General features: G+C 47.9%; 1 protein-coding gene across 2 annotated transcripts; it reads left to right on the plus strand.

Moving 5' to 3' along the window:
* The first annotated feature begins 253 nt into the window (after positions 1-253).
* Positions 254-20,208, plus strand: LOC139394133 (5-azacytidine-induced protein 2-like). 2 transcript variants are annotated; one of them, XM_071142167.1, is made up of 8 exons: positions 254-447; positions 2,945-3,180; positions 4,697-4,813; positions 5,884-5,983; positions 6,959-7,092; positions 7,591-7,640; positions 11,538-11,668; positions 19,208-20,208. In XM_071142167.1, exons 2-8 carry the CDS (start codon positions 2,956-2,958, stop codon positions 19,645-19,647), a joined length of 1,197 nt encoding a protein of 398 aa, XP_070998268.1. In that variant the 5' UTR covers positions 254-447; positions 2,945-2,955; the 3' UTR covers positions 19,648-20,208. The 2 variants fall into 2 exon arrangements, with proteins under 2 accessions (XP_070998268.1, XP_070998269.1); XM_071142168.1 differs by having other exon boundaries at positions 255-447; positions 2,949-3,180.
* Positions 20,209-22,002: the final 1,794 nt, after the last annotated feature.

Genomic DNA, 22,002 nt, shown 5'->3' on the forward strand with positions numbered 1-22,002 from the left:
TTTGCAGGGGGAGAGGTCAGAAGAAACCCGAGACCAGAAATGCTGTTCATATCATATATTTTTTTTGTATGAATACACATGATATTGTTTCTATAATCTCTAACCCATAGTTTGGAAGCTTTTCAAATATTATAGTATTCATCCGAGTAGTATATCTAGCTACACAACCAGATTCATAGTTTTTTTTGTTAAGTCGAGGATGACATCGGGGCTTTTATTTTGAAAGTCACATCAACCCCGGAAGTTTTTGAAAGTGACATTTCACAAGACGTTGGACGTTTCCTGGTACATGTTTATCCACAAATGTATTTTATATCGAAAACATATAAAATAACGATTTACAACAGAGATATCTATTTTTTGGCATCACAGTCGTCCCGTAAATTGGTACTAAACCATGCTCGGTAGATACACAACGTGATATCGTCGAAAACAACATCAACAAAGGTAAAATAAGCTAACGCGGCTAGCTAGTATCAATTGATCATCAGCTGGCTGCGTATTCTTGTATCGTTTAGCTGCCAGATAACTGCTATAAGACTGTCATAGAAAACTGTCTCACAGTTGTAAGGTCTAGATGAGCAATTTAGCACGATAGATAACACACCAGTCTTTAGTTTTGGTTGATCCATATTGAATAATGGCCTGTCCCGAGTTGCTAACGGTAGCTAGCTATGCTAACGTCCTTCGAAATGCTGATGTTTTGATTTTTTTTCCTGGTGTGGTGGAAAGGGACGTGTTTATTTTATGACAACCTGATATTTGTACGAATTGTTTTTAACCGATAATTGATTATGGTTTTAACTAATCGTTTCAATAATAGATAGATTAATTTCAACAAGTGTCATGACATACAACGTTGGTTTTGGTTTCTCTTTGCCGCAACAGTTCCTTAGCTCTCACTTCCGGTATCGTGTAACATTGGGACACAACATCAGGAGTCGGTGTATTGGGAATCCAACCAATACACAGACTCACGATGTTGTGTCCCAGAGCTGGTTATCGTGGTGTCTTGCACACACAGCCGAGCCCAATGCAGAGCAGGTTATCTTGGTGTCTTGCACACACAGCCAAGCCCAACGCAGAGCAGGTTATCGTGGTGTCTTGCACACACAGCCAAGCCCAATGCAGAGCAGGTTATCGTGGTGTCTTGCACACACAGCCTAGCCCAATGCAGAGCAGGTTATCGTGGTGTCTTGCACACACAGCCAAGCCCAATGCAGAGCTGGTTATCGTGGTGTCTTGCACACACAGCCAAGCCCAATGCAGAGCTGGTTATCGTGGTGTCTTGCACACACAGCCAAGCCCAATGCAGAGCAGGTTATCTTGGTGTCTTGCACACACAGCCAAGCCCAACGAAGAGCAGGTTATCTTGGTGTCTTGCACACACAGCCAAGCCCAATGCAGAGCAGGTTATCGTGGTGTCTTGCACACACAGCCAAGCCCAACGCAGAGTGTTATGGTTCAGATAAGAAAGAGAGAGGTGTTCAACCTGCTCCTCCTATTTATTTTTTAACTTTTCTCTGCATTTTCAAACAGTGAGATCAACTCATTGCTAGAATCTCAATCCTGGATTTGTAGCACGGCGCACAATGATTGTCATTCTAAAGTTTGCTGGAAATAAATAAATTTGTTCCCAAATATATGCAACTCTGTCAAACTCATGACTATTGTTTTGTCTTAGTTGTGTTACTACTGACTCCTCGGGTCTACCTCTGTTCTCTACTAGCTAGGTCTGGCATGGAGCTTGGCATTATTGTATTGTCTTAAATGTGTATAATTGACTCCTCGGATCTACCTCTGCTCTCTACTAGCTAGGCCTGGCATGGAGCTTGGCATTATTGTCTTAGTTGTGTATAATTGACTCCTTGGGTCTACCTCTGTTCTCTACTAGCTAGGCCTGGCATGGAGCTTGGCATTATTGTCTTAGTTGTGTATAATTGACTCCTTGGGTCTACCTCTGTTCTCTACTAGCTAGGCCTGGCATGGAGCTTGGCATTATTGTCTTAGTTGTGTGTAATTGACTCCTCGGGTCTACCTCTGCTCTCTACTAGCTAGGCCTGGCATGGAGCTTGGCATTATTGTATTGTCTTAGTTGTGTATAATTGACTCCTCTGGTCTACCTCTGCTCTCTACTAGCTAGGCCTGGCATGGAGCTTGGCATTATTGTCTTAGTTGTGTATAATTGACTCCTTGGGTCTTCCTCTGCTCTCTACTAGCTAGGCCTGGCATGGAGCTTGGCATTATTGTCTTAGTTGTGTATAATTGACTCCTCGGGTCTACCTCTGCTCTCTACTAGCTAGGCCTGGCATGGAGCTTGGCATTATTGTCTTAGTTGTGTATAATTGACTCCTCGGGTCTACCTCTGCTCTCTACTAGCTAGGCCTGGCATGGAGCTTGGCATTATTGTCTTAGTTGTGTATAATTGACTCCTTGGGTCTTCCTCTGCTCTCTACTAGCTAGGCCTGGCATGGAGCTTGGCATTATTGTCTTAGTTGTGTATAATTGACTCCTCGGGTCTACCTCTGCTCTCTACTAGCTAGGCCTGGCATGGAGCTTGGCATTATTGTATTGTCTTAGTTGTGTATAATTGACTCCTCGGGTCTACCTCTGCTCTCTACTAGCTAGGCCTGGCATGGAGCTTGGCATTATTGTCTTAGTTGTGTATAATTGACTCCTTGGGTCTTCCTCTGCTCTCTACTAGCTAGGCCTGGCATGGCGCTTGGCATTATTGTCTTAGTTGTGTATAATTGACTCCTCGGGTCTACCTCTGCTCTCTACTAGCTAGGACTGGCATGGAGCTTGGCATTATTGTCTTAGTTGTGTATAATTTACTCCTCGGGTCTACCTCTGCTCTCTACTAGCTAGGCCTGGCATGGAGCTTGGCATTATTGTCTTAGTTGTGTATAATTGACTCCTCGGATCTACCTCTGCTCTCTACTAGCTAGGCCTGGCATGGAGCTTGGCATGGAGGCAGTGGAGGATGATATCTGCATTCTGAAGCATGAGACGGCGTACGGTGGAGCAGGGGAGAGCCCCGTGTCCGTGTGTGCCGGGGACGAGTCTGTAGCCTCCCACTTTGCCTTGGTCACAGCGTACGAGGACATCAAGAAGAGGCTGAGAGACACGGAGAGAGAGAACACACTGCTGAGGAAGAGAGTCAAACAACTGGAAGATAAGGTACAGGATGAGGGGGGGGTGGGGCTTCATTAAGACACAACAGGAACAACTTCATACATGCGTATCTTGATACAGTAAGTTCTCAGCAGTAGCATTAAAATACAACTTTATTATCCTGATAGAGTCATTGATTTATTTTTGGGGAACAGATAAAACCTCAAATGGTCAAAGTACATCTAGCTCAATACATCTAGCTCAATACATCTAGCTCAATACATCTAGCTCAATTGTCATGAGTTGTTCGCACAGTAAAACATTGTCACTTATCAATGTGTTGAGGTAATCCTGTTCATGGAGAGGCTTGCATCATGAGATTCAACAGCAGTGTGTTGTACCCTGTAGCTGTGTGTTGTACCCTGTAGCTGTGTGTTGTACCCTGTAGCTGTGTGTTGTACCCTGTAGCTGTGTGTTGTACCCTGTAGCTGTGTGTTGTACCCTGTAGCTGTGTGTTGTACCCTGTAGCTGTGTGTTGTACCCTGTAGCTGTGTGTTGTACCCTGTAGCTGTGTGTTGTACCCTGTAGCTGTGTGTTGTACCCTGTAGCTGTGTGTTGTACCCTGTAGCTGTGTGTTGTACCTGTGGCTGTGTGTTTTAACCTGTAGCTGTGTGTTTTAACCTGTAGCTGTGTGTTGTAACCTGTGGCTGTGTGTTGTACCCTGTGGCTGTGTGTTGTACCCTGTGGCTGTGTGTTGTACCCTGTGGCTGTGTGTTGTACCCTGTGGCTGTGTGTTGTACCCTGTGGCTGTGTGTTGTACCCTGTGGCTATGTGTTTTAACCTGTGGCTGTGTGTTTTAACCTGTGGCTGTGTGTTGTACCCTGTAGCTGTGTGTTGTACCCTGTAGCTGCGTGTTGTACCCTGTAGCTGTGTGTTGTACCCTGTGGCTGTGTGTTGTACCCTGTGGCTGTGTGTTGTACCCTGTGGCTGTGTGTTGTACCCTGTGGCTGTGTGTTGTACCCTGTGGCTGTGTGTTGTACCCTGTGGCTGTGTGTTGTACCCTGTGGCTGTGTGTTGTACCCTGTGGCTGTGTGTTGTACCCTGTGGCTGTGTGTTGTACCCTGTGGCTGTGTGTTGTACCCTGTGGCTGTGTGTTGTACCCTGTGGCTGTGTGTTGTACCCTGTGGCTGTGTGTTGTACCCTGTGGCTGTGTGTTGTACCCTGTGGCTGTGTGTTGTACCCTGTGGCTGTGTGTTGTACCCTGTGGCTGTGTGTTGTACCCTGTGGCTGTGTGTTGTACCCTGTGGCTGTGTGTTGTACCCTGTGGCTGTGTGTTGTACCCTGTGGCCGTGTGTTGTACCCTGTGGCCGTGTGTTTTAACCTGTGGCCGTGTGTTTTAACCTGTGGCCGTGTGTTTTAACCTGTGGCCGTGTGTTTTAACCTGTGGCCGTGTGTTTTAACCTGTGGCCGTGTGTTTTAACCTGTGGCCGTGTGTTTTAACCTGTGGCCGTGTGTTTTAACCTGTAGCCGTGTGTTTTAATCTGTAGCTGTGTTGTAACTGATGTGTGGTTGTAACCTGTAGCTGTTCAGGCCTGAAGCTCCTTCCCCTGAAGGACCCCAGTACGTCAACAAGGCCTTCAGTGCCTACCGTGGCATCTACATGGAGAAGGAGGACCTGCAGCTGGAGCTTAATAAACTGGTATGTACAGTCCACTAGGTCCAGCTGGTGTGTACAGTCCACTAGGTCCAGCTGGTGTGTACAGTCCACTAGGTCCAGCTGGTATAGACAGTCCACTAGGTCCAGCTGGTGTGGACAGTCCACTAGGTCCAGCTGGTGTGGACAGTCCACTAGGTCCAGCTGGTGTGGACAGTCCACTAGGTCCAGCTGGTATAGACAGCCCACTAGGTCCAGCTGGTGTGGACAGCCCACTAGGTCCAGCTGGTATGGACAGCCCACTAGGTCCAGCTGGTGTGGACAGCCCACTAGGTCCAGCTGGTGTGTACAGTCAGCTGGTGTGGACAGTCCACTAGGTCCAGCTGGTATGTACAGTCCACTAGGTCCAGCTGGTATGTACAGTCCACTAGGTCCAGCTGGCGTGGACCGTCCACTAGGTCCAGCTGGTGTGTACAGTCCACTAGGTCCAGCTGGTGTGTACAGTCCACTAGGTCCAGCTGGTGTGGACAGTCCACTAGGTCCAGCTGGTGTGGACAGCCCACTAGGTCCAGCTGGTGTGGACAGTCCACTAGGTCCAGCTGGTGTGGACAGTCCACTAGGTCCAGCTGGTGTGGACAGTCCACTAGGTCCAGCTGGTGTGTACAGTCCACTAGGTCCAGCTGGTGTGTACAGTCCACTAGGTCCAGCTGGTGTGTACAGTCCACTAGGTCCAGCTGGTGTGGACAGTCCACTAGGTCCAGCTGGTGTGGACAGTCCACTAGGTCCAGCTGGTGTGGACAGCCCACTAGGTCCAGCTGGTGTGGACAGTCCACTAGGTCCAGCTGGTGTGGACAGTCCACTAGGTCCAGCTGGTGTGTACAGTCCACTAGGTCCAGCTGGTGTGTACAGTCCACTAGGTCCAGCTGGTGTGTACAGTCCACTAGGTCCAGCTGGTGTGGACAGTCCACTAGGTCCAGCTGGTGTGGACAGTCCACTAGGTCCAGCTGGTCCGTATCTCTTCCTGTCTTTATCCTGTCTCTTTGTAACCGTCTCTCCTCCTCTCTCCTTCACTGACTCTTCATCATATCTCTCTTTCTTTAACTGTGTTTCTCTAGAAGAGGGAGAAGAGTGAGTCTGAGAGGCTCCTGAATGAGCAGCTGCAGGCCAAAGAGATGGAGCTGCTGCAGTTAAAGACTGAGATGGAGACCAGCCAAGGTACTTTAATGACCAGGGACCAGCCAAGGGACTTTAATGATCAGGGACTTAACCTCAGCCAAGGGACTTTAATGACCAGGGACTTAACCTCAGCCAGGGGACTTTAATGACCAGGGACTTAACCTCAGCCAAGGGACTTTAATGACCAGGGACTTAACCTCAGCCAAGGGACTTAACCTCAGCCAAGGGACTTAACCTCAGCCAAGGGACTTAACCTCAGCCAAGGGACTTTAATGATCAGGGACTTAACCTCAGCCAGGGGACTTTAATGACCAGGGACCTAACCTCAGCCAAGGGACTTTAATGACCAGGGACTTAACCTCAGCCAAGGGACTTAACCTCAGCCAAGGGACTTAACCTCAGCCAAGGGACTTAACCTCAGCCAAGGGACTTTAATGATCAGGGACTTAACCTCAGCCAGGGGACTTTAATGACCAGGGACCTAACCTCAGCCAAGGGACTTTAATGACCAGGGACTTAACCTCAGCCAAGGGACTTTAATGACCAGGGACTTAACCTCAGCCAAGGGACTTTAATGACCAGGGACTTAACCTCAGCCAGGGGACTTAACCTCAGCCAAGGGACTTAACCTCAGCCAAGGGACTTAACCTCAGCCAAGGGACAGTATCATTACCAGGTTTTCCCCTTAGTCTCACCAACAGACTGACATGCAGTGTCATCCTGACCAGGCAGGGACATTCCCTTTACTCTCAGCCAAGGTGTAATCACCAGGATTGTCCCTAATGTCCAGCTAAGGGACAGTTAATGCCCATGACTTTTCACTGAGTCTAGACGCTCAAATCCCAATGTGCCCACTATCCCACAGACAAGCTAGAGTGTTCATTGTTCAACCTTCTCTACCCTGATGTTCAACGTTTCTACAGTGTTACAGAAGTAGAAGGGGACTGATGTCACATGACCCAGAAGTGACAACGTTGTATTCTAACCGTGTGTGTGTGTTCTCTGTCTCCATAGTGATGAAGTCTCTAACCAGTACTCAGGACTACTGGCAGGTGGACAGGATCAACAGTGAACTGAAGATGCATACTCTGCAGGAGGAGTTGGAGAGGATGACTCTGGAGAAGAACCGACTGCAGGGACACTGTGGGGTAAGACTATGTGGATATAGAACTAGTGTGTTTCATTCATAAAGGTTCTGATGACGGTCTGTTGACCCAGAAACCCCGGTGAAGGTCTGTTTTCCCAAAAACCCCGGTGAAGGTCTGTTTTCCCAAAAACCCCGGTGAAGGTCTGTTTACCCAAAAACCCGGTGAAGGTCTGTTGACCCAAAAACCCAGTGAAGGTCTGTTGACCCAAAAACCCCGGTGAAGGTCTGTTTACCCAAAAATCCGGTGAAGGTCTGTTGACCCAAAAACCCAGTGAAGGTCTGTTGACCCAAAAACCCTGGTGAAGGTCTGTTGACCCAGAAACCCGGTGAAGGTCTGTTGACCCCAAAAACCTTTGTTTGAGGTCCATTAACAGACATTGTGGATCAACCAGAATGCCAGTGTAGTTTCCCTGGCTTTCTTCTCCAGACATGGTCTGTGAACTACGCTCTTATTCTAGGGTTTCAATTATAACTCTTTTGATGACCTCCCTCTTCCTAGGATTCTTCTGGAACTGACTGTGACCAGAATCACGTGGAGTCCAACCCCAGGTATGTCCTTCATCTCATCAGAAATACTTCTTCAGGTTTGACACCAGGGGGGAAAGATCTCACTAAATAAATTGAAGCAGAATTTAGCCCCATTTGAAACACCTGTCATTGTGTAGATGCCATACACCAGCCACCAGGTGGAGACAGAGCATTGTTTACCTCTGTAGATCTATGTCTGTAGTTTACCTAGCAACAGGGTTCACTTTCAATAAGAAACTCGTCTGAGTACTGGGACATGCCACTCAGATAGACGGATCGTACTAGAATAGACTAGGATGCATGCCACTCAGATAGAAGGATCGTACTAGAATAGACTAGGATGCATGCCACTCAGATAGAAGGATCGTACTAGAATAGACTAGGATGCGTGCCACTCAGATAGACGGATTGTACTAGAATAGACTAGGATGCGTGCCACTCAGATAGAAGGATCGTACTAGAATAGACTAGGATGCATGCCACTCAGATAGACGGATCGTACTAGAATAGACTAAGGATGCATGCCACTAAGATAGATGGATCGTACTAGAATAGACTAGGATGCATGCCACAGAAATTCAAGGCATCAGTTGTACATACACACACTCCCTGGCTGTATATACACTCACTGGCTCTATATACACTCACTGGCTCTATATAAACTCACTGGTTCTGTATACACTCACTGGCTCTATATACACTCACTGGCTCTATATACACTCATGGCTCTATATACACTCACTGGCTCTATATACACTCACTGGCTCTATATACACTCACTGGCTCTATATACACTCACTGGCTCTATATACACTCACTGGCTCTATATACACTCACTGGACTCCCTGGCTGTATATACACTCACTGACTCTATATACACTCACTGGCTCTATATACACTCACTGGCTCTATATACACTCACTGGCTCTATATACACTCACTGGACTCCCTGGCTGTATATACACTCACTGACTCTATATACACTCACTGGCTCTATATAAACTCACTGGTTCTGTATACACTCACTGGCTCTATATACACTCACTGGCTCTATATACACTCACTGGCTCTATATACACTCACTGGCTCCTAAATACACTCACTGGCTCTATATACACTCACTGGCTCTATATAAACTCACTGGCTCTGTATACACTCACTGGCTCTATATACACTCACTGGCTCTATATACACTCACTGGCTCTATATACACTCACTGGCTCTATATACACTCACTGGCTCTATATACACTCACTGGCTCTATATACACTCACTGGCTCTATATACACTCACTGGCTCTATATACACTCACTGGACTCCCTGGCTGTATATACACTCACTGGCTCTATATACACTCACTGGACTCCCTGGCTGTATATACACTCACTGGACTCCCTGGCTGTATATACACTCACTGGCTCTATATACACTCACTGGCTCTATATAAACTCGCTGGTTCTGTATACACTCACTGGCTCTATATACACTCACTGGCTCTATATACACTCACTGGCTCTATATACACTCACTGGCTCTATATACACTCACTGGCTCCTAAATACACTCACTGGCTCTATATATACTCACTGGCTCTATATACACTCACTGGCTCTATATACACTCACTGGCTATATATATATATATATATATATATATATATATATATATATATACACACACACATACCATACGCTCACACACACATATTGACGCCACACACAGACACTCTTTCACACACTTCACACTTCACACTCTTCACGTTGCTGCTACTCTGTTTATTGTCTATCCTGATTGACAAGACAATTTCACCTCCACCTACATGTACATATTACCTCAACTACCTGCTACCCCTGACTCTGTACTGGTACTCCTTGTATATAGTCTCATTACTACCTGGTACCCCTGCACAGTGACTCTGTACCTGGTACCCCTGCACAGTGACTCTGTACTGGTACTCCTTGTATATAGTCTCATTACTACCTGGTACCCCTGCACAGTGACTCTGTACCTGGTACCCCTGCACAGTGACTCTGTACTGGTACTCCTTGTATATAGTCTCATTACTACCTGGTACCCCTGCACAGTGACTCTGGTACTCCTTGTATATAGTCTCATTACTACCTGGTACCCCTGCACAGTGACTCTGTACTCCTTGTATATAGTCTCATTACTACCTGGTACCCCTGCACAGTGACTCTGTACTGGTACTCCTTGTATATAGTCTCATTACTACCTGGTACCCCTGCACAGTGACTCTGTACTGGTACTCCTTGTAAATAGTCTCATTACTACCTGGTACCCCTGCACAGTGACTCTGTACTGGTACTCCTTGTATATAGTCTCATTACTACCTGGTACCCCTGCACAGTGACTCTGTACTGGTACTCCTTGTATATAGTCTCATTACTACCTGGTACCCCTGCACAGTGACTGGTACTCCTTGTATATAGTCTCATTACTACCTGGTACCCCTGCACAGTGACTCTGTACTGGTACTCCTTGTATATAGTCTCATTACTACCTGGTACCCCTGCACAGTGACTCTGTACTGGTACTCCTTGTATATAGTCTCATTACTACCTGGTACCCCTGCACAGTGACTGGTACTCCTTGTATATAGTCTCATTACTACCTGGTACCCCTGCACAGTGACTGGTACTCCTTGTATATAGTCTCATTATTTTATTGTGTTACTATTTCCTAGTTTATTTAGCAAATGTTTCATCCTTAAACTATACATGGTTGGGAAATGGCTGGTGAAGAAGCATTTCACTGTAAAGTTCACTACAGCTGTGTGTGTATCAGGAGCGTTTGACAAATACAAAGGGATTTGATCTCATTTGGACCTCCTCCAGTACATTATTATGTCCACTAGTTGGCGCTACAGACCCAGAGTTTTATTCATAGAGAACAAAGTAATAGCCTTTTATCACACCGAACAGGTGCCTGTCTGAAACGATTCCTTCTCCATCCTGTGAATCTCACAGAGAAATCTTTTAAGCCCGAGCATCTTTTTTTTTTTTTTTAAGTGTAAGGTTTGAAAAGCACTTGGCAAATAAATATGTTATAATTCAGTAGAAAATCAGTAACGTTGTAGATTTTTTATATTTTTTTATCCCCTGGTGTCTCTCTCTCCGCTGAGTCCGGTTTAGTCGACGTGTTCGTGAGATCTGTGCCCCTCTACAAGGCAGTCTTCCAGGTGCTGCCACAAACATCACGTCTCAAACTCATCTTGTCTTGTGCATTTATTTTTATTTTTTTTTTTTGTGGTATCCAATTGTTAGTAGTTACTGCTCGGGAGAGACGAAGGTTGAAGGTCATGCGTCCTACAAAATACAACCCAACCAAGCCGCACTGCTTCTTAACACAGCGCGCATCCAACCCGGAAGCCAGCCGCACCAATGTGTCGGAGGAAACACCGTACACCTGGCGACCTGGTCAGCGTGCACTGCGCCCGGCCCGCCACAGGAGTCGCTAGTGCGCGATGAGACAAGGATATCCCTACCGGCCAAACCCTCCCTAACCCGGACGACGCTAGGCCAATTGTGCGTCGCCCCATGGACCTCCCGGTCGCGGCCTGCTGCGATGCAATGCCTTAGACCACTGCGACACCCGGGAGGCCCCTTGTCTTGTGCATCTTGACTATAATCGAAAATATGTATTTAGGTCTTTGCGTTAATGTATGATGTTGAAGGATTTTCCTTCTATTATCAATTAAATGTATTTATTTTAATATTCTGGAATTGCTTGGAGCAGCAGAAAGGGGCAGCATTACTGTTTTCACAAATATAAAAAATAATAATCTGTGTATTCCTGATTTAAGTATGTATTGTGCAAATGTAAATGGTCCTGTAGATGAATGTAGGAGTGTTGTCCTGTAGTCTCGTCTCATTGTAGTCTTGTATTGTTATTTTACAGCGATAAGGCAGTGCTACAGTCCTATGAGGCCCTGGCCACTGAGATCTCCTCTCTACACTCAGTGTTGAAACAACAGTCTGACCTGGTGAAGAAGCTCGGAGACAAACCGCAGCTAGCAGCTAACAGACGAGGTGAGTTACAAACCACAGCTAGCAGCTAACAGACGAGGTGAGTTACAAACCACAGCTAGCAGCTAACAGATGAGGTGAGTTGCAAACCACAGCTAGCAGCTAACAGACGAGGTGAGTTACAAACCACAGCTAGCAGCTAACAGACGAGGTGAGTTACAAACCACAGCTAGCAGACGAGGTGAGTTACAAGCCAAAGCTAGCAGCTAACAGACGAGGTGAGTTTCAAACCACAGCTAGCAGCTAACAGACGAGGTGAGTTACAAACCACAGCTAGCAGCTAACAGACGAGGTGAGTTACAAACCACAGCTAGCAGCTAACAGACGAGGTGAGTTACAAACCACAGCTAGCAGCTAACAGACGAGGTGAGTTACAAACCACAGCTAACAGACGAGGTGAGTTACAAACCTCAGCTAACAGACGAGGTGAGTTACAAACCACAGCTAACAGACGAGGTGAGTTACAAACCACAGCTAACAGACGAGGTGAGTTACAAACCACAGCTAACAGACGAGGTGAGTTACAAACCACAGCTAACAGACGAGGTGAGTTACAAACCACAGCTAACAGACGAGGTGAGTTACAAACCACAGCTAACAGACGAGGTGAGTTACAAACCACAGCTAACAGACGAGGTGAGTTACAAACCACAGCTAACAGACGAGGTGAGTTACAAACCACAGCTAGCAGCTCACAGACGAGGTGAGTTACAAACCACAGCTAGCAGCTCACAGACGAGGTGAGTTACAAACCACAGCTAGCAGCTCACAGACGAGGTGAGTTACAAACCACAGCTAGCAGCTCACAGACGAGGTGAGTTACAAACCACAGCTAGCAGCTCACAGACGAGGTGAGTTACAAACCACAGCTAGCAGCTAACAGACGAGGTGAGTTACAAACCACAGCTAGCAGACGAGGTGAGTTACAAACCAAAGCTAGCAGCTAACAGACGAGGTGAGTTACAAACCACAGCTAGCAGCTAACAGACGAGGTGAGTTACAAACCACAGCTAGCAGCTAACAGACGAGGTGAGTTACAAACCACAGCTAGCAGCTAACAGAGAAGGTAAGTCCTGGCTGGGGGCACTTTCAGCAGACGTTCTGAAATGATCTGGAAGGTTGCAGACAGAAATGTCTTGAGATGTGTGTATTTTCTAGGTAATGTATTTCTATCTGAACAATCCAGGATAATGTGCCCTCATTAACATAATCCCTGTGTATGAGGGAGAGGGCCTCGGACTAAAGAGCAGATCGTCTGACATACTGCTACTTATTTAGTGTAGAGAAATGAATGTTTTCTCTTCAGGTTCCCTTCCCCCTTCTCTCTGAGTGATAACGAAACCCAACCTGTCTTTTCACACATCTTAAAACAACATGCCATCAACAAGGAATCTTTCAAAATAAAAGTTGTTGATGAAAGAGAGTCTACTATGTAGGCTAGGTGGAGAAAGAGGGATTCTACTGGAGGCTAGGTGGAAGAAAGAGGGATTCTACTGGAGGCTAGGTGGAGAAAGAGGGATTCTACTGGAGGCTAGGTGGAAGAAAGCGGGATTCTACTGGAGGCTAGGTGGAGAAAGAGGGATTCTACTGGAGGCTAGGTGGAAGAAAGAGGGATTCTACTGGAGGCTAGGTGGAGAAAGAGGGATTCTACTGGAGGCTAGGTGGAGAAAGAGGGATTCTACTGGAGGCTAGGTGGAGAAAGAGGGATTCTACTGGAGGCTAGGTGGAAGAAAGAGGGATTCTACTGGAGGCTAGGTGGAGAAAGAGGGATTCTACTGGAGGCTAGGTGGAAGAAAGAGGGATGCTACTGGAGGCTAGGTGGAAGAAAGAGGGATGCTACTGGAGGCTAGGTGGAAGAAAGAGGGATGCTACTGGAGGCTAGGTGGAAGAAAGAGGGATGCTACTGGAGGCTAGGTGGAAGAAAGAGGGATGCTACTGGAGGCTAGGTGGAAGAAAGAGGGATGCTACTGGAGGCTAGGTGGAAGAAAGAGGGATGCTACTGTAGGCTAGGTGGAGAAAGAGGGATTCTACTGGAGGCTAGGTGGAGAAAGAGGGAATCTACTGTAGGCTAGGTGGAGAAAGAGGGATTCTACTGGAGGCTAGGTGGAAGAAAGAGGGATTCTACTGGAGGCTAGGTGGAGAAAGAGGGATTCTACTGGAGGCTAGGTGGAAGAAAGAGGGATTCTACTGGAGGCTAGGTGGAAGAAAGAGGGATTCTACTGGAGGCTAGGTGGAAGAAAGAGGGATGCTACTGGAGGCTAGGTGGAAGAAAGAGGGATGCTACTGGAGGTTAGGTGGACGAAAGAGGGATGCTACTGTAGGCTAGGTGGAAGAAAGAGGGATTCTACTGGAGGCTAGGTGGAAGAAAGAGGGATTCTACTGTAGGCTAGGTGGAGAAAGAGGGATTCTACTGGAGGCTAGGTGGAAGAAAGAGGGATTCTACTGGAGGCTAGGTGGAAGAAAGAGGGATTCTACTGGAGGCTAGGTGGAAGAAAGAGGGATTCTACTGGAGGCTAGGTGGAAGAAAGAGGGATTCTACTGGAGGCTAGGTGGAGAAATAGGGATGCTACTGTAGGCTAGGTGGAAGAAAGAGGGATGCTACTGTAGGCTAGGTGGAGAAAGACAGCTGAGCTATTATCATAGCACTACAATGGTAGAGGATATATTAGGATATTAAAGCCATCTCTCTTTCCTGTTCTGATGTTTTTCACCCCTGAAGAGATGTAGTTTGTTGCTATTCTCTTTGTGGAACAGGGGACCAAACAAGAGGTGTAAATTAGAATGAAATATAAAGAGCAGATATATTTATTCTAGTGAATATCCCAGGCTAATCCTGTTTCCTAGATGAGAGAGAAAAAGGGGAGAGGTGTATTTATTCAAAGACACCGAGCATCTGTATTCGTCAGAGGTTCTTACTACGAAATCACTTTTATTCAAATGGGAAACTCTCATGAGACTGTCTCTCTCTCTCTGCCTCCTGCTCTTCCATCAAACACAGAGGAACTCTCATTTAAACTTTATTATTATCTGCTCAACATGATGATTGGATAGAAAACCAATGATGTGTGTGTCTAATGTTGCATGCGTTTGTGCTGCATATTAAAGAGGGTGTGTGTGTGTGTGTGTGTGTGTGTGTGTGTGTGTGTGTGAGACGTTTGACTGAACTGCTCTGACTCTCTTTACCATAGAAATAAATGTATATTCTCTTTAAATATTGTTGCTAAGCCGTGTTATCTCTTGAGGGATGCATCTCTCTAAAAGCCTTAATCAGGCCTGGGTGTGTTGTGTTTCTGAAGCCTGTCTAGTTCTGAAGGGAACGTCAGAGGTGTGATTCTCACTCCCATCTCTCCTCACACTACTCAGCCCAATTAGCTATACAGCCTCTGGAAACTACAGTGTCTGGCTGGCTGTCGCTCTGCCTGTCTGGCTGGCTGTCGCTCTGCCTGTCTGGCTGGCTGTCGCTCTGCCTGTCTGGCTGTCTGTCCCTCTGCCTGTCTGGCTGGCTGTCGCTCTGCCTGTCTGGCTGGCTGTCGCTCTGCCTGTCTGGCTGGCTGTCGCTCTGCCTGTCTGGCTGGCTGTCGCTCTGCCTGTCTGGCTGGCTGTCGCTCTGCCTGTCTGGCTGGCTGTCGCTCTGCCTGTCTGGCTGTCTGTCGCTCTGCCTGTCTGGCTGTCTGTCCCTCTGGCTGTCTGTCCCTCTGCCTGTCTGTCCCTCTGCCTGTCTGTCTGGCTGTCCCTCTGCCTGTCTGGCTGGCTGTCCCTCTGCCTGTCTGTCTGGCTGTCCCTCTGCCTGTATGTCTGGCTGTCCCTCTGCCTGTCTGTCTGGCTGTCGCTCTGCCTGTCTGTATGTCTGTCGCTCTGCCGGTCTGCATGGCTGTTCGTCTGTCTGTCGGTTTGTCGCTCTGGCTGTCTGTCGCTCTGCCTGTCTGGCTGTCTGTCGCTCTGCCTGTCTGTCTGGCTGCCTGTCTGTCTGCCTGTCTGTCTGTCACTTTGATTTCTAGAGGATAAAACTAAACTAAAATGCTGACTGAATGTAAGATAAATCATTTCTTACTAAATATGTTGTCTATTATATTCACACACTGTTTACTAATTCCTTTTCAGCATCACCCAACCCAACCACATATCCCTAAAGGTACACTCTGTCAGCATCACCCAACCACATATCCCTCAAGGTACACAGGAACCATCTTTAATTAATTAGCCTAGTTATTGGCATTCATCCAATTTAGAGGATTCAATTCATCCAATGTAGAGGATAATGGATATCAATCAACAGCATTTAGAGTTGATTATTGAGCCCAAATGATTACTAGAGCCAGTCACACTAACTGAAATGATTACTAGAACCAGTCACACTAACTGAAATGATTACTAGAGCCAGTCACACTAACTGAAATGATTACTAGAGCCAGTCGCACTAACTGAAATGATTACTAGAGCCAGTCACACTAACTGAAATGATTACTAGAGCCAGTCACACTAACTGAAATGATTACTAGAGCCAGTCACCCTAACTGAAATGATTACTAGAGCCAGTCACCCTAACTGAAATGATTACTAGAGCCAGTCACACTAACTGAAATGATTACTAGAGCCAGTCACCCTAACTGAAATGATTACTAGAGCCAGTCACCCTAACTGAAATGATTACTAGAGCCAGTCACACTAACTGAAATGATTACTAGAGCCAGTCACACTAACTGAAATGATTACTAGAGCCAGTCACACTAACTGAAATGATTACTAGAGCCAGTCACACTAACTGAAATGATTACTAGAGCCAGTCACACTAACTGAAATGATTACTAGAGCCAGTCACACTAACTGAAATGATTACTAGAGCCAGTCACACTAACTGAAATGATTACTAGAGCCAGTCACACTAACTGAAATGATTACTAGAGCCAGTCACACTAACTGAAATGATTACTAGAGCCAGTCACACTAACTGAAATGATTACTAGAGCCAGTCGCACTAACTGAAATGATTACTAGAGCCAGTCGCACTAACTGAAATGATTACTAGAGCCAGTCGCACTAACTGAAATGATTACTAGAGCCAGTCACACTAACTGAAATGATTACTAGAGCCAGTCACACTAACTGAAATGATTACTAGAGCCAGTCACACTAACTGAAATGATTACTAGAGCCAGTCACACTAACTGAAATGATTACTAGAGCCAGTCACACTAACTGAAATGATTACTAGAGCCAGTCACACTAACTGAAATGATTACTAGAGCCAGTCACCCTAACTGAAATGATTACTATAACCAGTCACCCTAACTGAAATGATTACTAGAGCCAGTCACCCTAACTGAAATGATTACTAGAGCCAGTCACACTAACTGAAATGATTACTAGAACCAGTCACACTAACTGAAATGATTACTAGAGCCAGTCGCACTAACTGAAATGATTACTAGAGCCAGTCGCACTAACTTAAATGATTACTAGAGCCAGTCACACTAACTGAAATGATTACTAGAACCAGTCACCCTAACTGAAATGATTACTAGAGCCAGTCGCACTAACTGAAATGATTACTAGAGCCAGTCACACTAACTGAAATGATTACTAGAGCCAGTCACACTAACTGAAATGATTACTAGAGCCAGTCGCACTAACTGAAATGATTACTAGAGCCAGTCACCCTAACTGAAATGATTACTAGAGCCAGTCACCCTAACTGAAATGATTACTAGAGCCAGTCACCCTAACTGAAATGATTACTAGAGCCAGTCACACTAACTGAAATGATTACTAGAACCAGTCACCCTAACTGAAATGATTACTAGAGCCAGTCACCCTAACTGAAATGATTACTAGAGCCAGTCACCCTAACTGAAATGATTACTAGAGCCAGTCACCCTAACTGAAATGATTACTAGAACCAGTCACCCTAACTGAAATGATTACTAGAACCAGTCACCCTAACTGAAATGATTACTAGAGCCAGTCACCCTAACTGAAATGATTACTAGAACCAGTCACCCTAACTGAAATGATTACTAGAACCAGTCATAATAGACAGTGGTATAAATGGTGTGGTGTTGCGATACTAACAGAGTTCGATGGAAAAAGGATTGCAACATAATCCAAATGAATATTCTCTGGTCTTCATGAACAGTCAGGTGTGATGAGTTGCTTTGTTTGAGTGCTGCTTTGGGGTAGGTGGCAAGGGTGATGGTGCCTGTCTGGCTGTCTGTCCCTCTGCTTTGGGGTAGGTGGCAAGGGTGATGGTGCCTGTCTGGCTGTCTGTCCCTCTGCTTTGGGGTAGGTGGCAAGGGTGATGGTGCCTGTCTGACTGTCTGGCCCTCTGCTTTGGGGTAGGTGGCAAGGGTGATGGTGCCTGTCTGGCTGTCTGTCCCTCTGCTTTGGGGTAGGTGGCAAGGGTGATGGTGCCTGTCTGACTGTCTGGCCCTCTGCTTTGGGGTAGGTGGCAAGGGTGATGGTGCCTGTCTGGCTGTCTGACCCTCTGCTTTGGGGTAGGTGGCAAGGGTGATGGTGCCTGTCTGGCTGTCTGACCCTCTGCTTTGGGGTAGGTGGCAAGGGTGATGGTGCCTGTCTGGCTGTCTGACCCTCTGCTTTGGGGTAGGTGGCAAGGGTGATGGTGCCTGTCTGGCCGTCTGTCCCTCTGCTTTGGGGTAGGTGGCAAGGGTGATGGTGCCTGTCTGGCCGTCTGTCCCTCTGCTTTGGGGTAGGTGGCAAGGGTGACGGTGCCTGTCTGGCTGTCTGTCCCTCTGCTTTGGGGTAGGTGGCAAGGGTGACGGTGCCTGTCTGGCTGTCTGTCCCTCTGCTTTGGGTTAGGTGGCAAGGGTGACGGTGCCTGTCTGGCTGTCTGTCCCTCTGCTTTGGGTTAGGTGGCAAGGGTGATGGTGCCTGTCTGGCTGTCTGTCCCTCTGCTTTGGGGTAGGTGGCAAGGGTGACGGTGCCTGTCTGGCTGTCTGTCCCTCTGCTTTGGGGTAGGTGGCAAGGGTGACGGTGCCTGTCTGGCTGTCTGTCCCTCTGCTTTGGGTTAGGTGGCAAGGGTGACGGTGCCTGTCTGGCTGTCTGTCCCTCTGCTTTGGGGTAGGTGGCAAGGGTGACGGTGCCTGTCTGGCTGTCTGTCCCTCTGCTTTGGGTTAGGTGGCAAGGGTGACGGTGCCTGTCTGGCTGTCTGTCCCTCTGCTTTGGGTTAGGTGGCAAGGGTGACGGTGCCTGTCTGGCTGTCTGTCCCTCTGCTTTGGGGTAGGTGGCAAGGGTGATGGTGCCTGTCTGGCTGTCTGTCCCTCTGCTTTGGGGTAGGTGGCAAGGGTGATGGTGCTAAATACTGGGTCTTGTTCAGTAGGGCATAACGTTGTAGAACATAATGCAACTGAAAACCAACAATTGGTGTCATTGTACCAGTTCAGTTTAGTACCGAAACAACCGTGTCAAAATGTTTCCTCCTGTTTTGACGTCTACTGAACACAACCAGGTAAAAACATTCTAATTATCTGACAACCTGATTTTGAAGAAAGTTAAAGAAAATGTTTGTGCCCTTCTCTCTCTCTCTAGCTGCACCAACTGTCCCTGTGCAGTGCCTGGACGATGTGGAGAAGAACCTGAATCATGGAACAGTCTGCATGACCGTGCCCCGAGCCCCTAGTGCCCCCCCTGTCCCCTCCAGCTCTGGCCGGCCCTGCCTTCCCCCCGTGGGCCCACCGGCTCTGGAGGGTCTCAGGGAGGACTACTGGCCAAACGGTCCCTGGTCCAGCCACTACCCTGGTGCCTTGGGTCTGGACAGTACTAGTCCTGTCCTCCTGCCTCCTCCTCCTCTCAACCAGGCCTCTCTAGATGACTCCTCCTGGTCCTTCCCCTCCCCGCCCAAACCCAGCGACGCCCTCTTCTGGGAGGGCCAGAGGCAGGGTCTGAGCCAGGGCAGCCCCATCCACTCCTCCAGGGGTAGTACCCCCATGAGCCCTAATGGAGACTGGGCCAAGCCCCCACCCTACTGAGGTGGAGGACCCCCTGGCTCTAAGGCTGCCCTGCCGTGCAACACCCAACCTGCCTTAAGATGAGGAGACAACTCCTATGGACTCTCCAGCCTGGGGAACTTGCTCCAGGATGATTCAACTAGCCACAGAGCAAACCACGGGAGAAGCTTCTGATGGGCTACCCTCTGACCCGGCCCAGACACACTGATGACTCCCCTCCCTGGGAATCAGGTGGCAGAGAAAGGAAGGGGTTTCATCTACCCAAGAGAGAAAGATGATGGGATGAGTCCTCGACAGCCAGATTATGACTGTGTTTATGTGTGTGTGTATCCCATACTGGTATTTACTAGAGCTCAAAGCTGTAGTGAACTAATCCACAGTCTGACTGCTTTTCAATTTTAGCCCCTCCCGCCTAATGTGACTTATTTACATGTTATGTATTATAAAGGTATATAGTCAATCCTTCTGTTATCTGTCCTTAATAATATAGAGGTCATAGTGTGTCTGCGCTGTAACAGATACTGGTATATATATATACACCCCCCAGTAAGCACCTAAAGCTGTTTTTAATCACACAACACAGCGTAGCCTAGTGGTTAGAGGGGTGGGGGCAGGTAGCCTAGGGGTTTAGAGGGGTGGGGGGGGCAGGTAGCCTAGGGGTTTAGAGGGGTGGGGGGGGCAGGTAGCCTAGGGGTTTAGAGGGGTGGGGGGGCAGGTAGCCTAGGGGTTTAGAGGGGTGGGGGGGGCAGGTAGCCTAGTGGTTAGAGGGGGGGACAGGTAGCCTAGTTGTTAGAGGGGGGGGGGGGGGGGGGCAGGTAGCCTAGTGGTTAGTGGGGGGGGGGTGGGGGGGGGGGGGCAGGTAGCCTAGGGGTTTAGGGGGGGAGGCAGGTAGCCTAGTGGTTAGTGGGGGGGGGGCAGGTAGCCTAGGGGTTTAGGGGGGGAGGCAGGTAGCCTAGTGGTTAGAGCGTTGGGCCAGTAACCGGAAGGTAGCTGGATCGAATCCCTGGGTTGACGGAGTTAAAATCTGTTTGGGCCAATAGCACCAAAAGCCAAAAGGTTTTTAACCACAACACAAGGTTTTAAATCTCCACGCAGCTTGCCTTGTCCTAAATCCCATAACAAGGCAAATCTGTCAGTTGTTTCAGATACTGATGGCTAATTTGTATTGTATTTGTTTACAACTTACATTACACTACCAACAGTATGTGGACACCTGCTCCTCGAACATCTCATTCCAAAATCATGGGCATTAATATGGAGTTCGTCCCCCCCCCTTTGCTGCTATAACAGCCTCCACTCTTCTGGGAAGGATTTCCACTAGATGTTGGAACATTGCTGAGGGGACTTGCTTCCATTCAGCCACAAGAGCATTAGTGAGGTCGGGCACTGATGTCTGGTGATTAGGCCTGGCTCGCAGTCTGCGTTCCAATTCATCCCAAAGGTGTTCAAAAGGGTTGAGGTCAGGGCTCTGTGCAGGTCAGTCAAGTTCTTCCACACCGATCTCGACAACCCATTTCTGTATGGACCTCGCTTTGTGCACGGGGGCATTGTCATGCTGAAACAGGAAAGGGCCTTCCCCAAACTGTTGCCTAACCTGGTACCAAGTTCTGGTGGGCTGACAGGCCAAATCCACACCATACCTGGTACCAAGTTCTGGTGGGCTTACAGTCCAAATCCACACCATACCTGGTACCAAGTTCTGGTGGGGTTACAGTCCAAATCCACACCTAACCTGGTACCAAGTTCTGGTGGGCTGACAGGCCAAATCCACACCTAACCTGGTACCAAGTTCTGGTGGGCTTACGGGCCAAATCCACACCATACCTGGTACCAAGTTCTGGTGGGCTGACAGGCCAAATCCACACCTAACCTGGTACCAAGTTCTGGTGGGCTGACAGGCCAAATCCACACCTAACCTGGTACCAAGTTCTGGTGGGCTTACGGGCCAAATCCACACCTAACCTGGTACCAAGTTCTGGTGGGCTGACAGGTCAAATCCACACCATACCTGGTACCAAGTTCTGGTGGGCTGACAGGCCAAATCCACACCATACCTGGTACCAAGTTCTGGTGGGCTGACAGGCCAAATCCACACCATACCTGGTACCAAGTTCTGGTGGGCTGACAGGCCAAATCCACACCATACCTGGTACCAAGTTCTGGTGGGCTGACAGGCCAAATCCACACCTAACCTGGTACCAAGTTCTGGTGGGCTTACGGGCCAAATCCACACCTAACCTGGTACCAAGTTCTGGTGGGCTGACAGGTCAAATCCACACCATACCTGGTACCAAGTTCTGGTGGGCTGACAGGCCAAATCCACACCATACCTGGTACCAAGTTCTGGTGGGCTGACAGGCCAAATCCACACCATAC

The sequence above is a fragment of the Oncorhynchus clarkii genome, unplaced genomic scaffold, assembly GCF_045791955.1.
Source record: "Oncorhynchus clarkii lewisi isolate Uvic-CL-2024 unplaced genomic scaffold, UVic_Ocla_1.0 unplaced_contig_6317_pilon_pilon, whole genome shotgun sequence".
In the NCBI taxonomy this organism is placed as follows: Eukaryota; Metazoa; Chordata; class Actinopteri; order Salmoniformes; family Salmonidae; genus Oncorhynchus; species Oncorhynchus clarkii.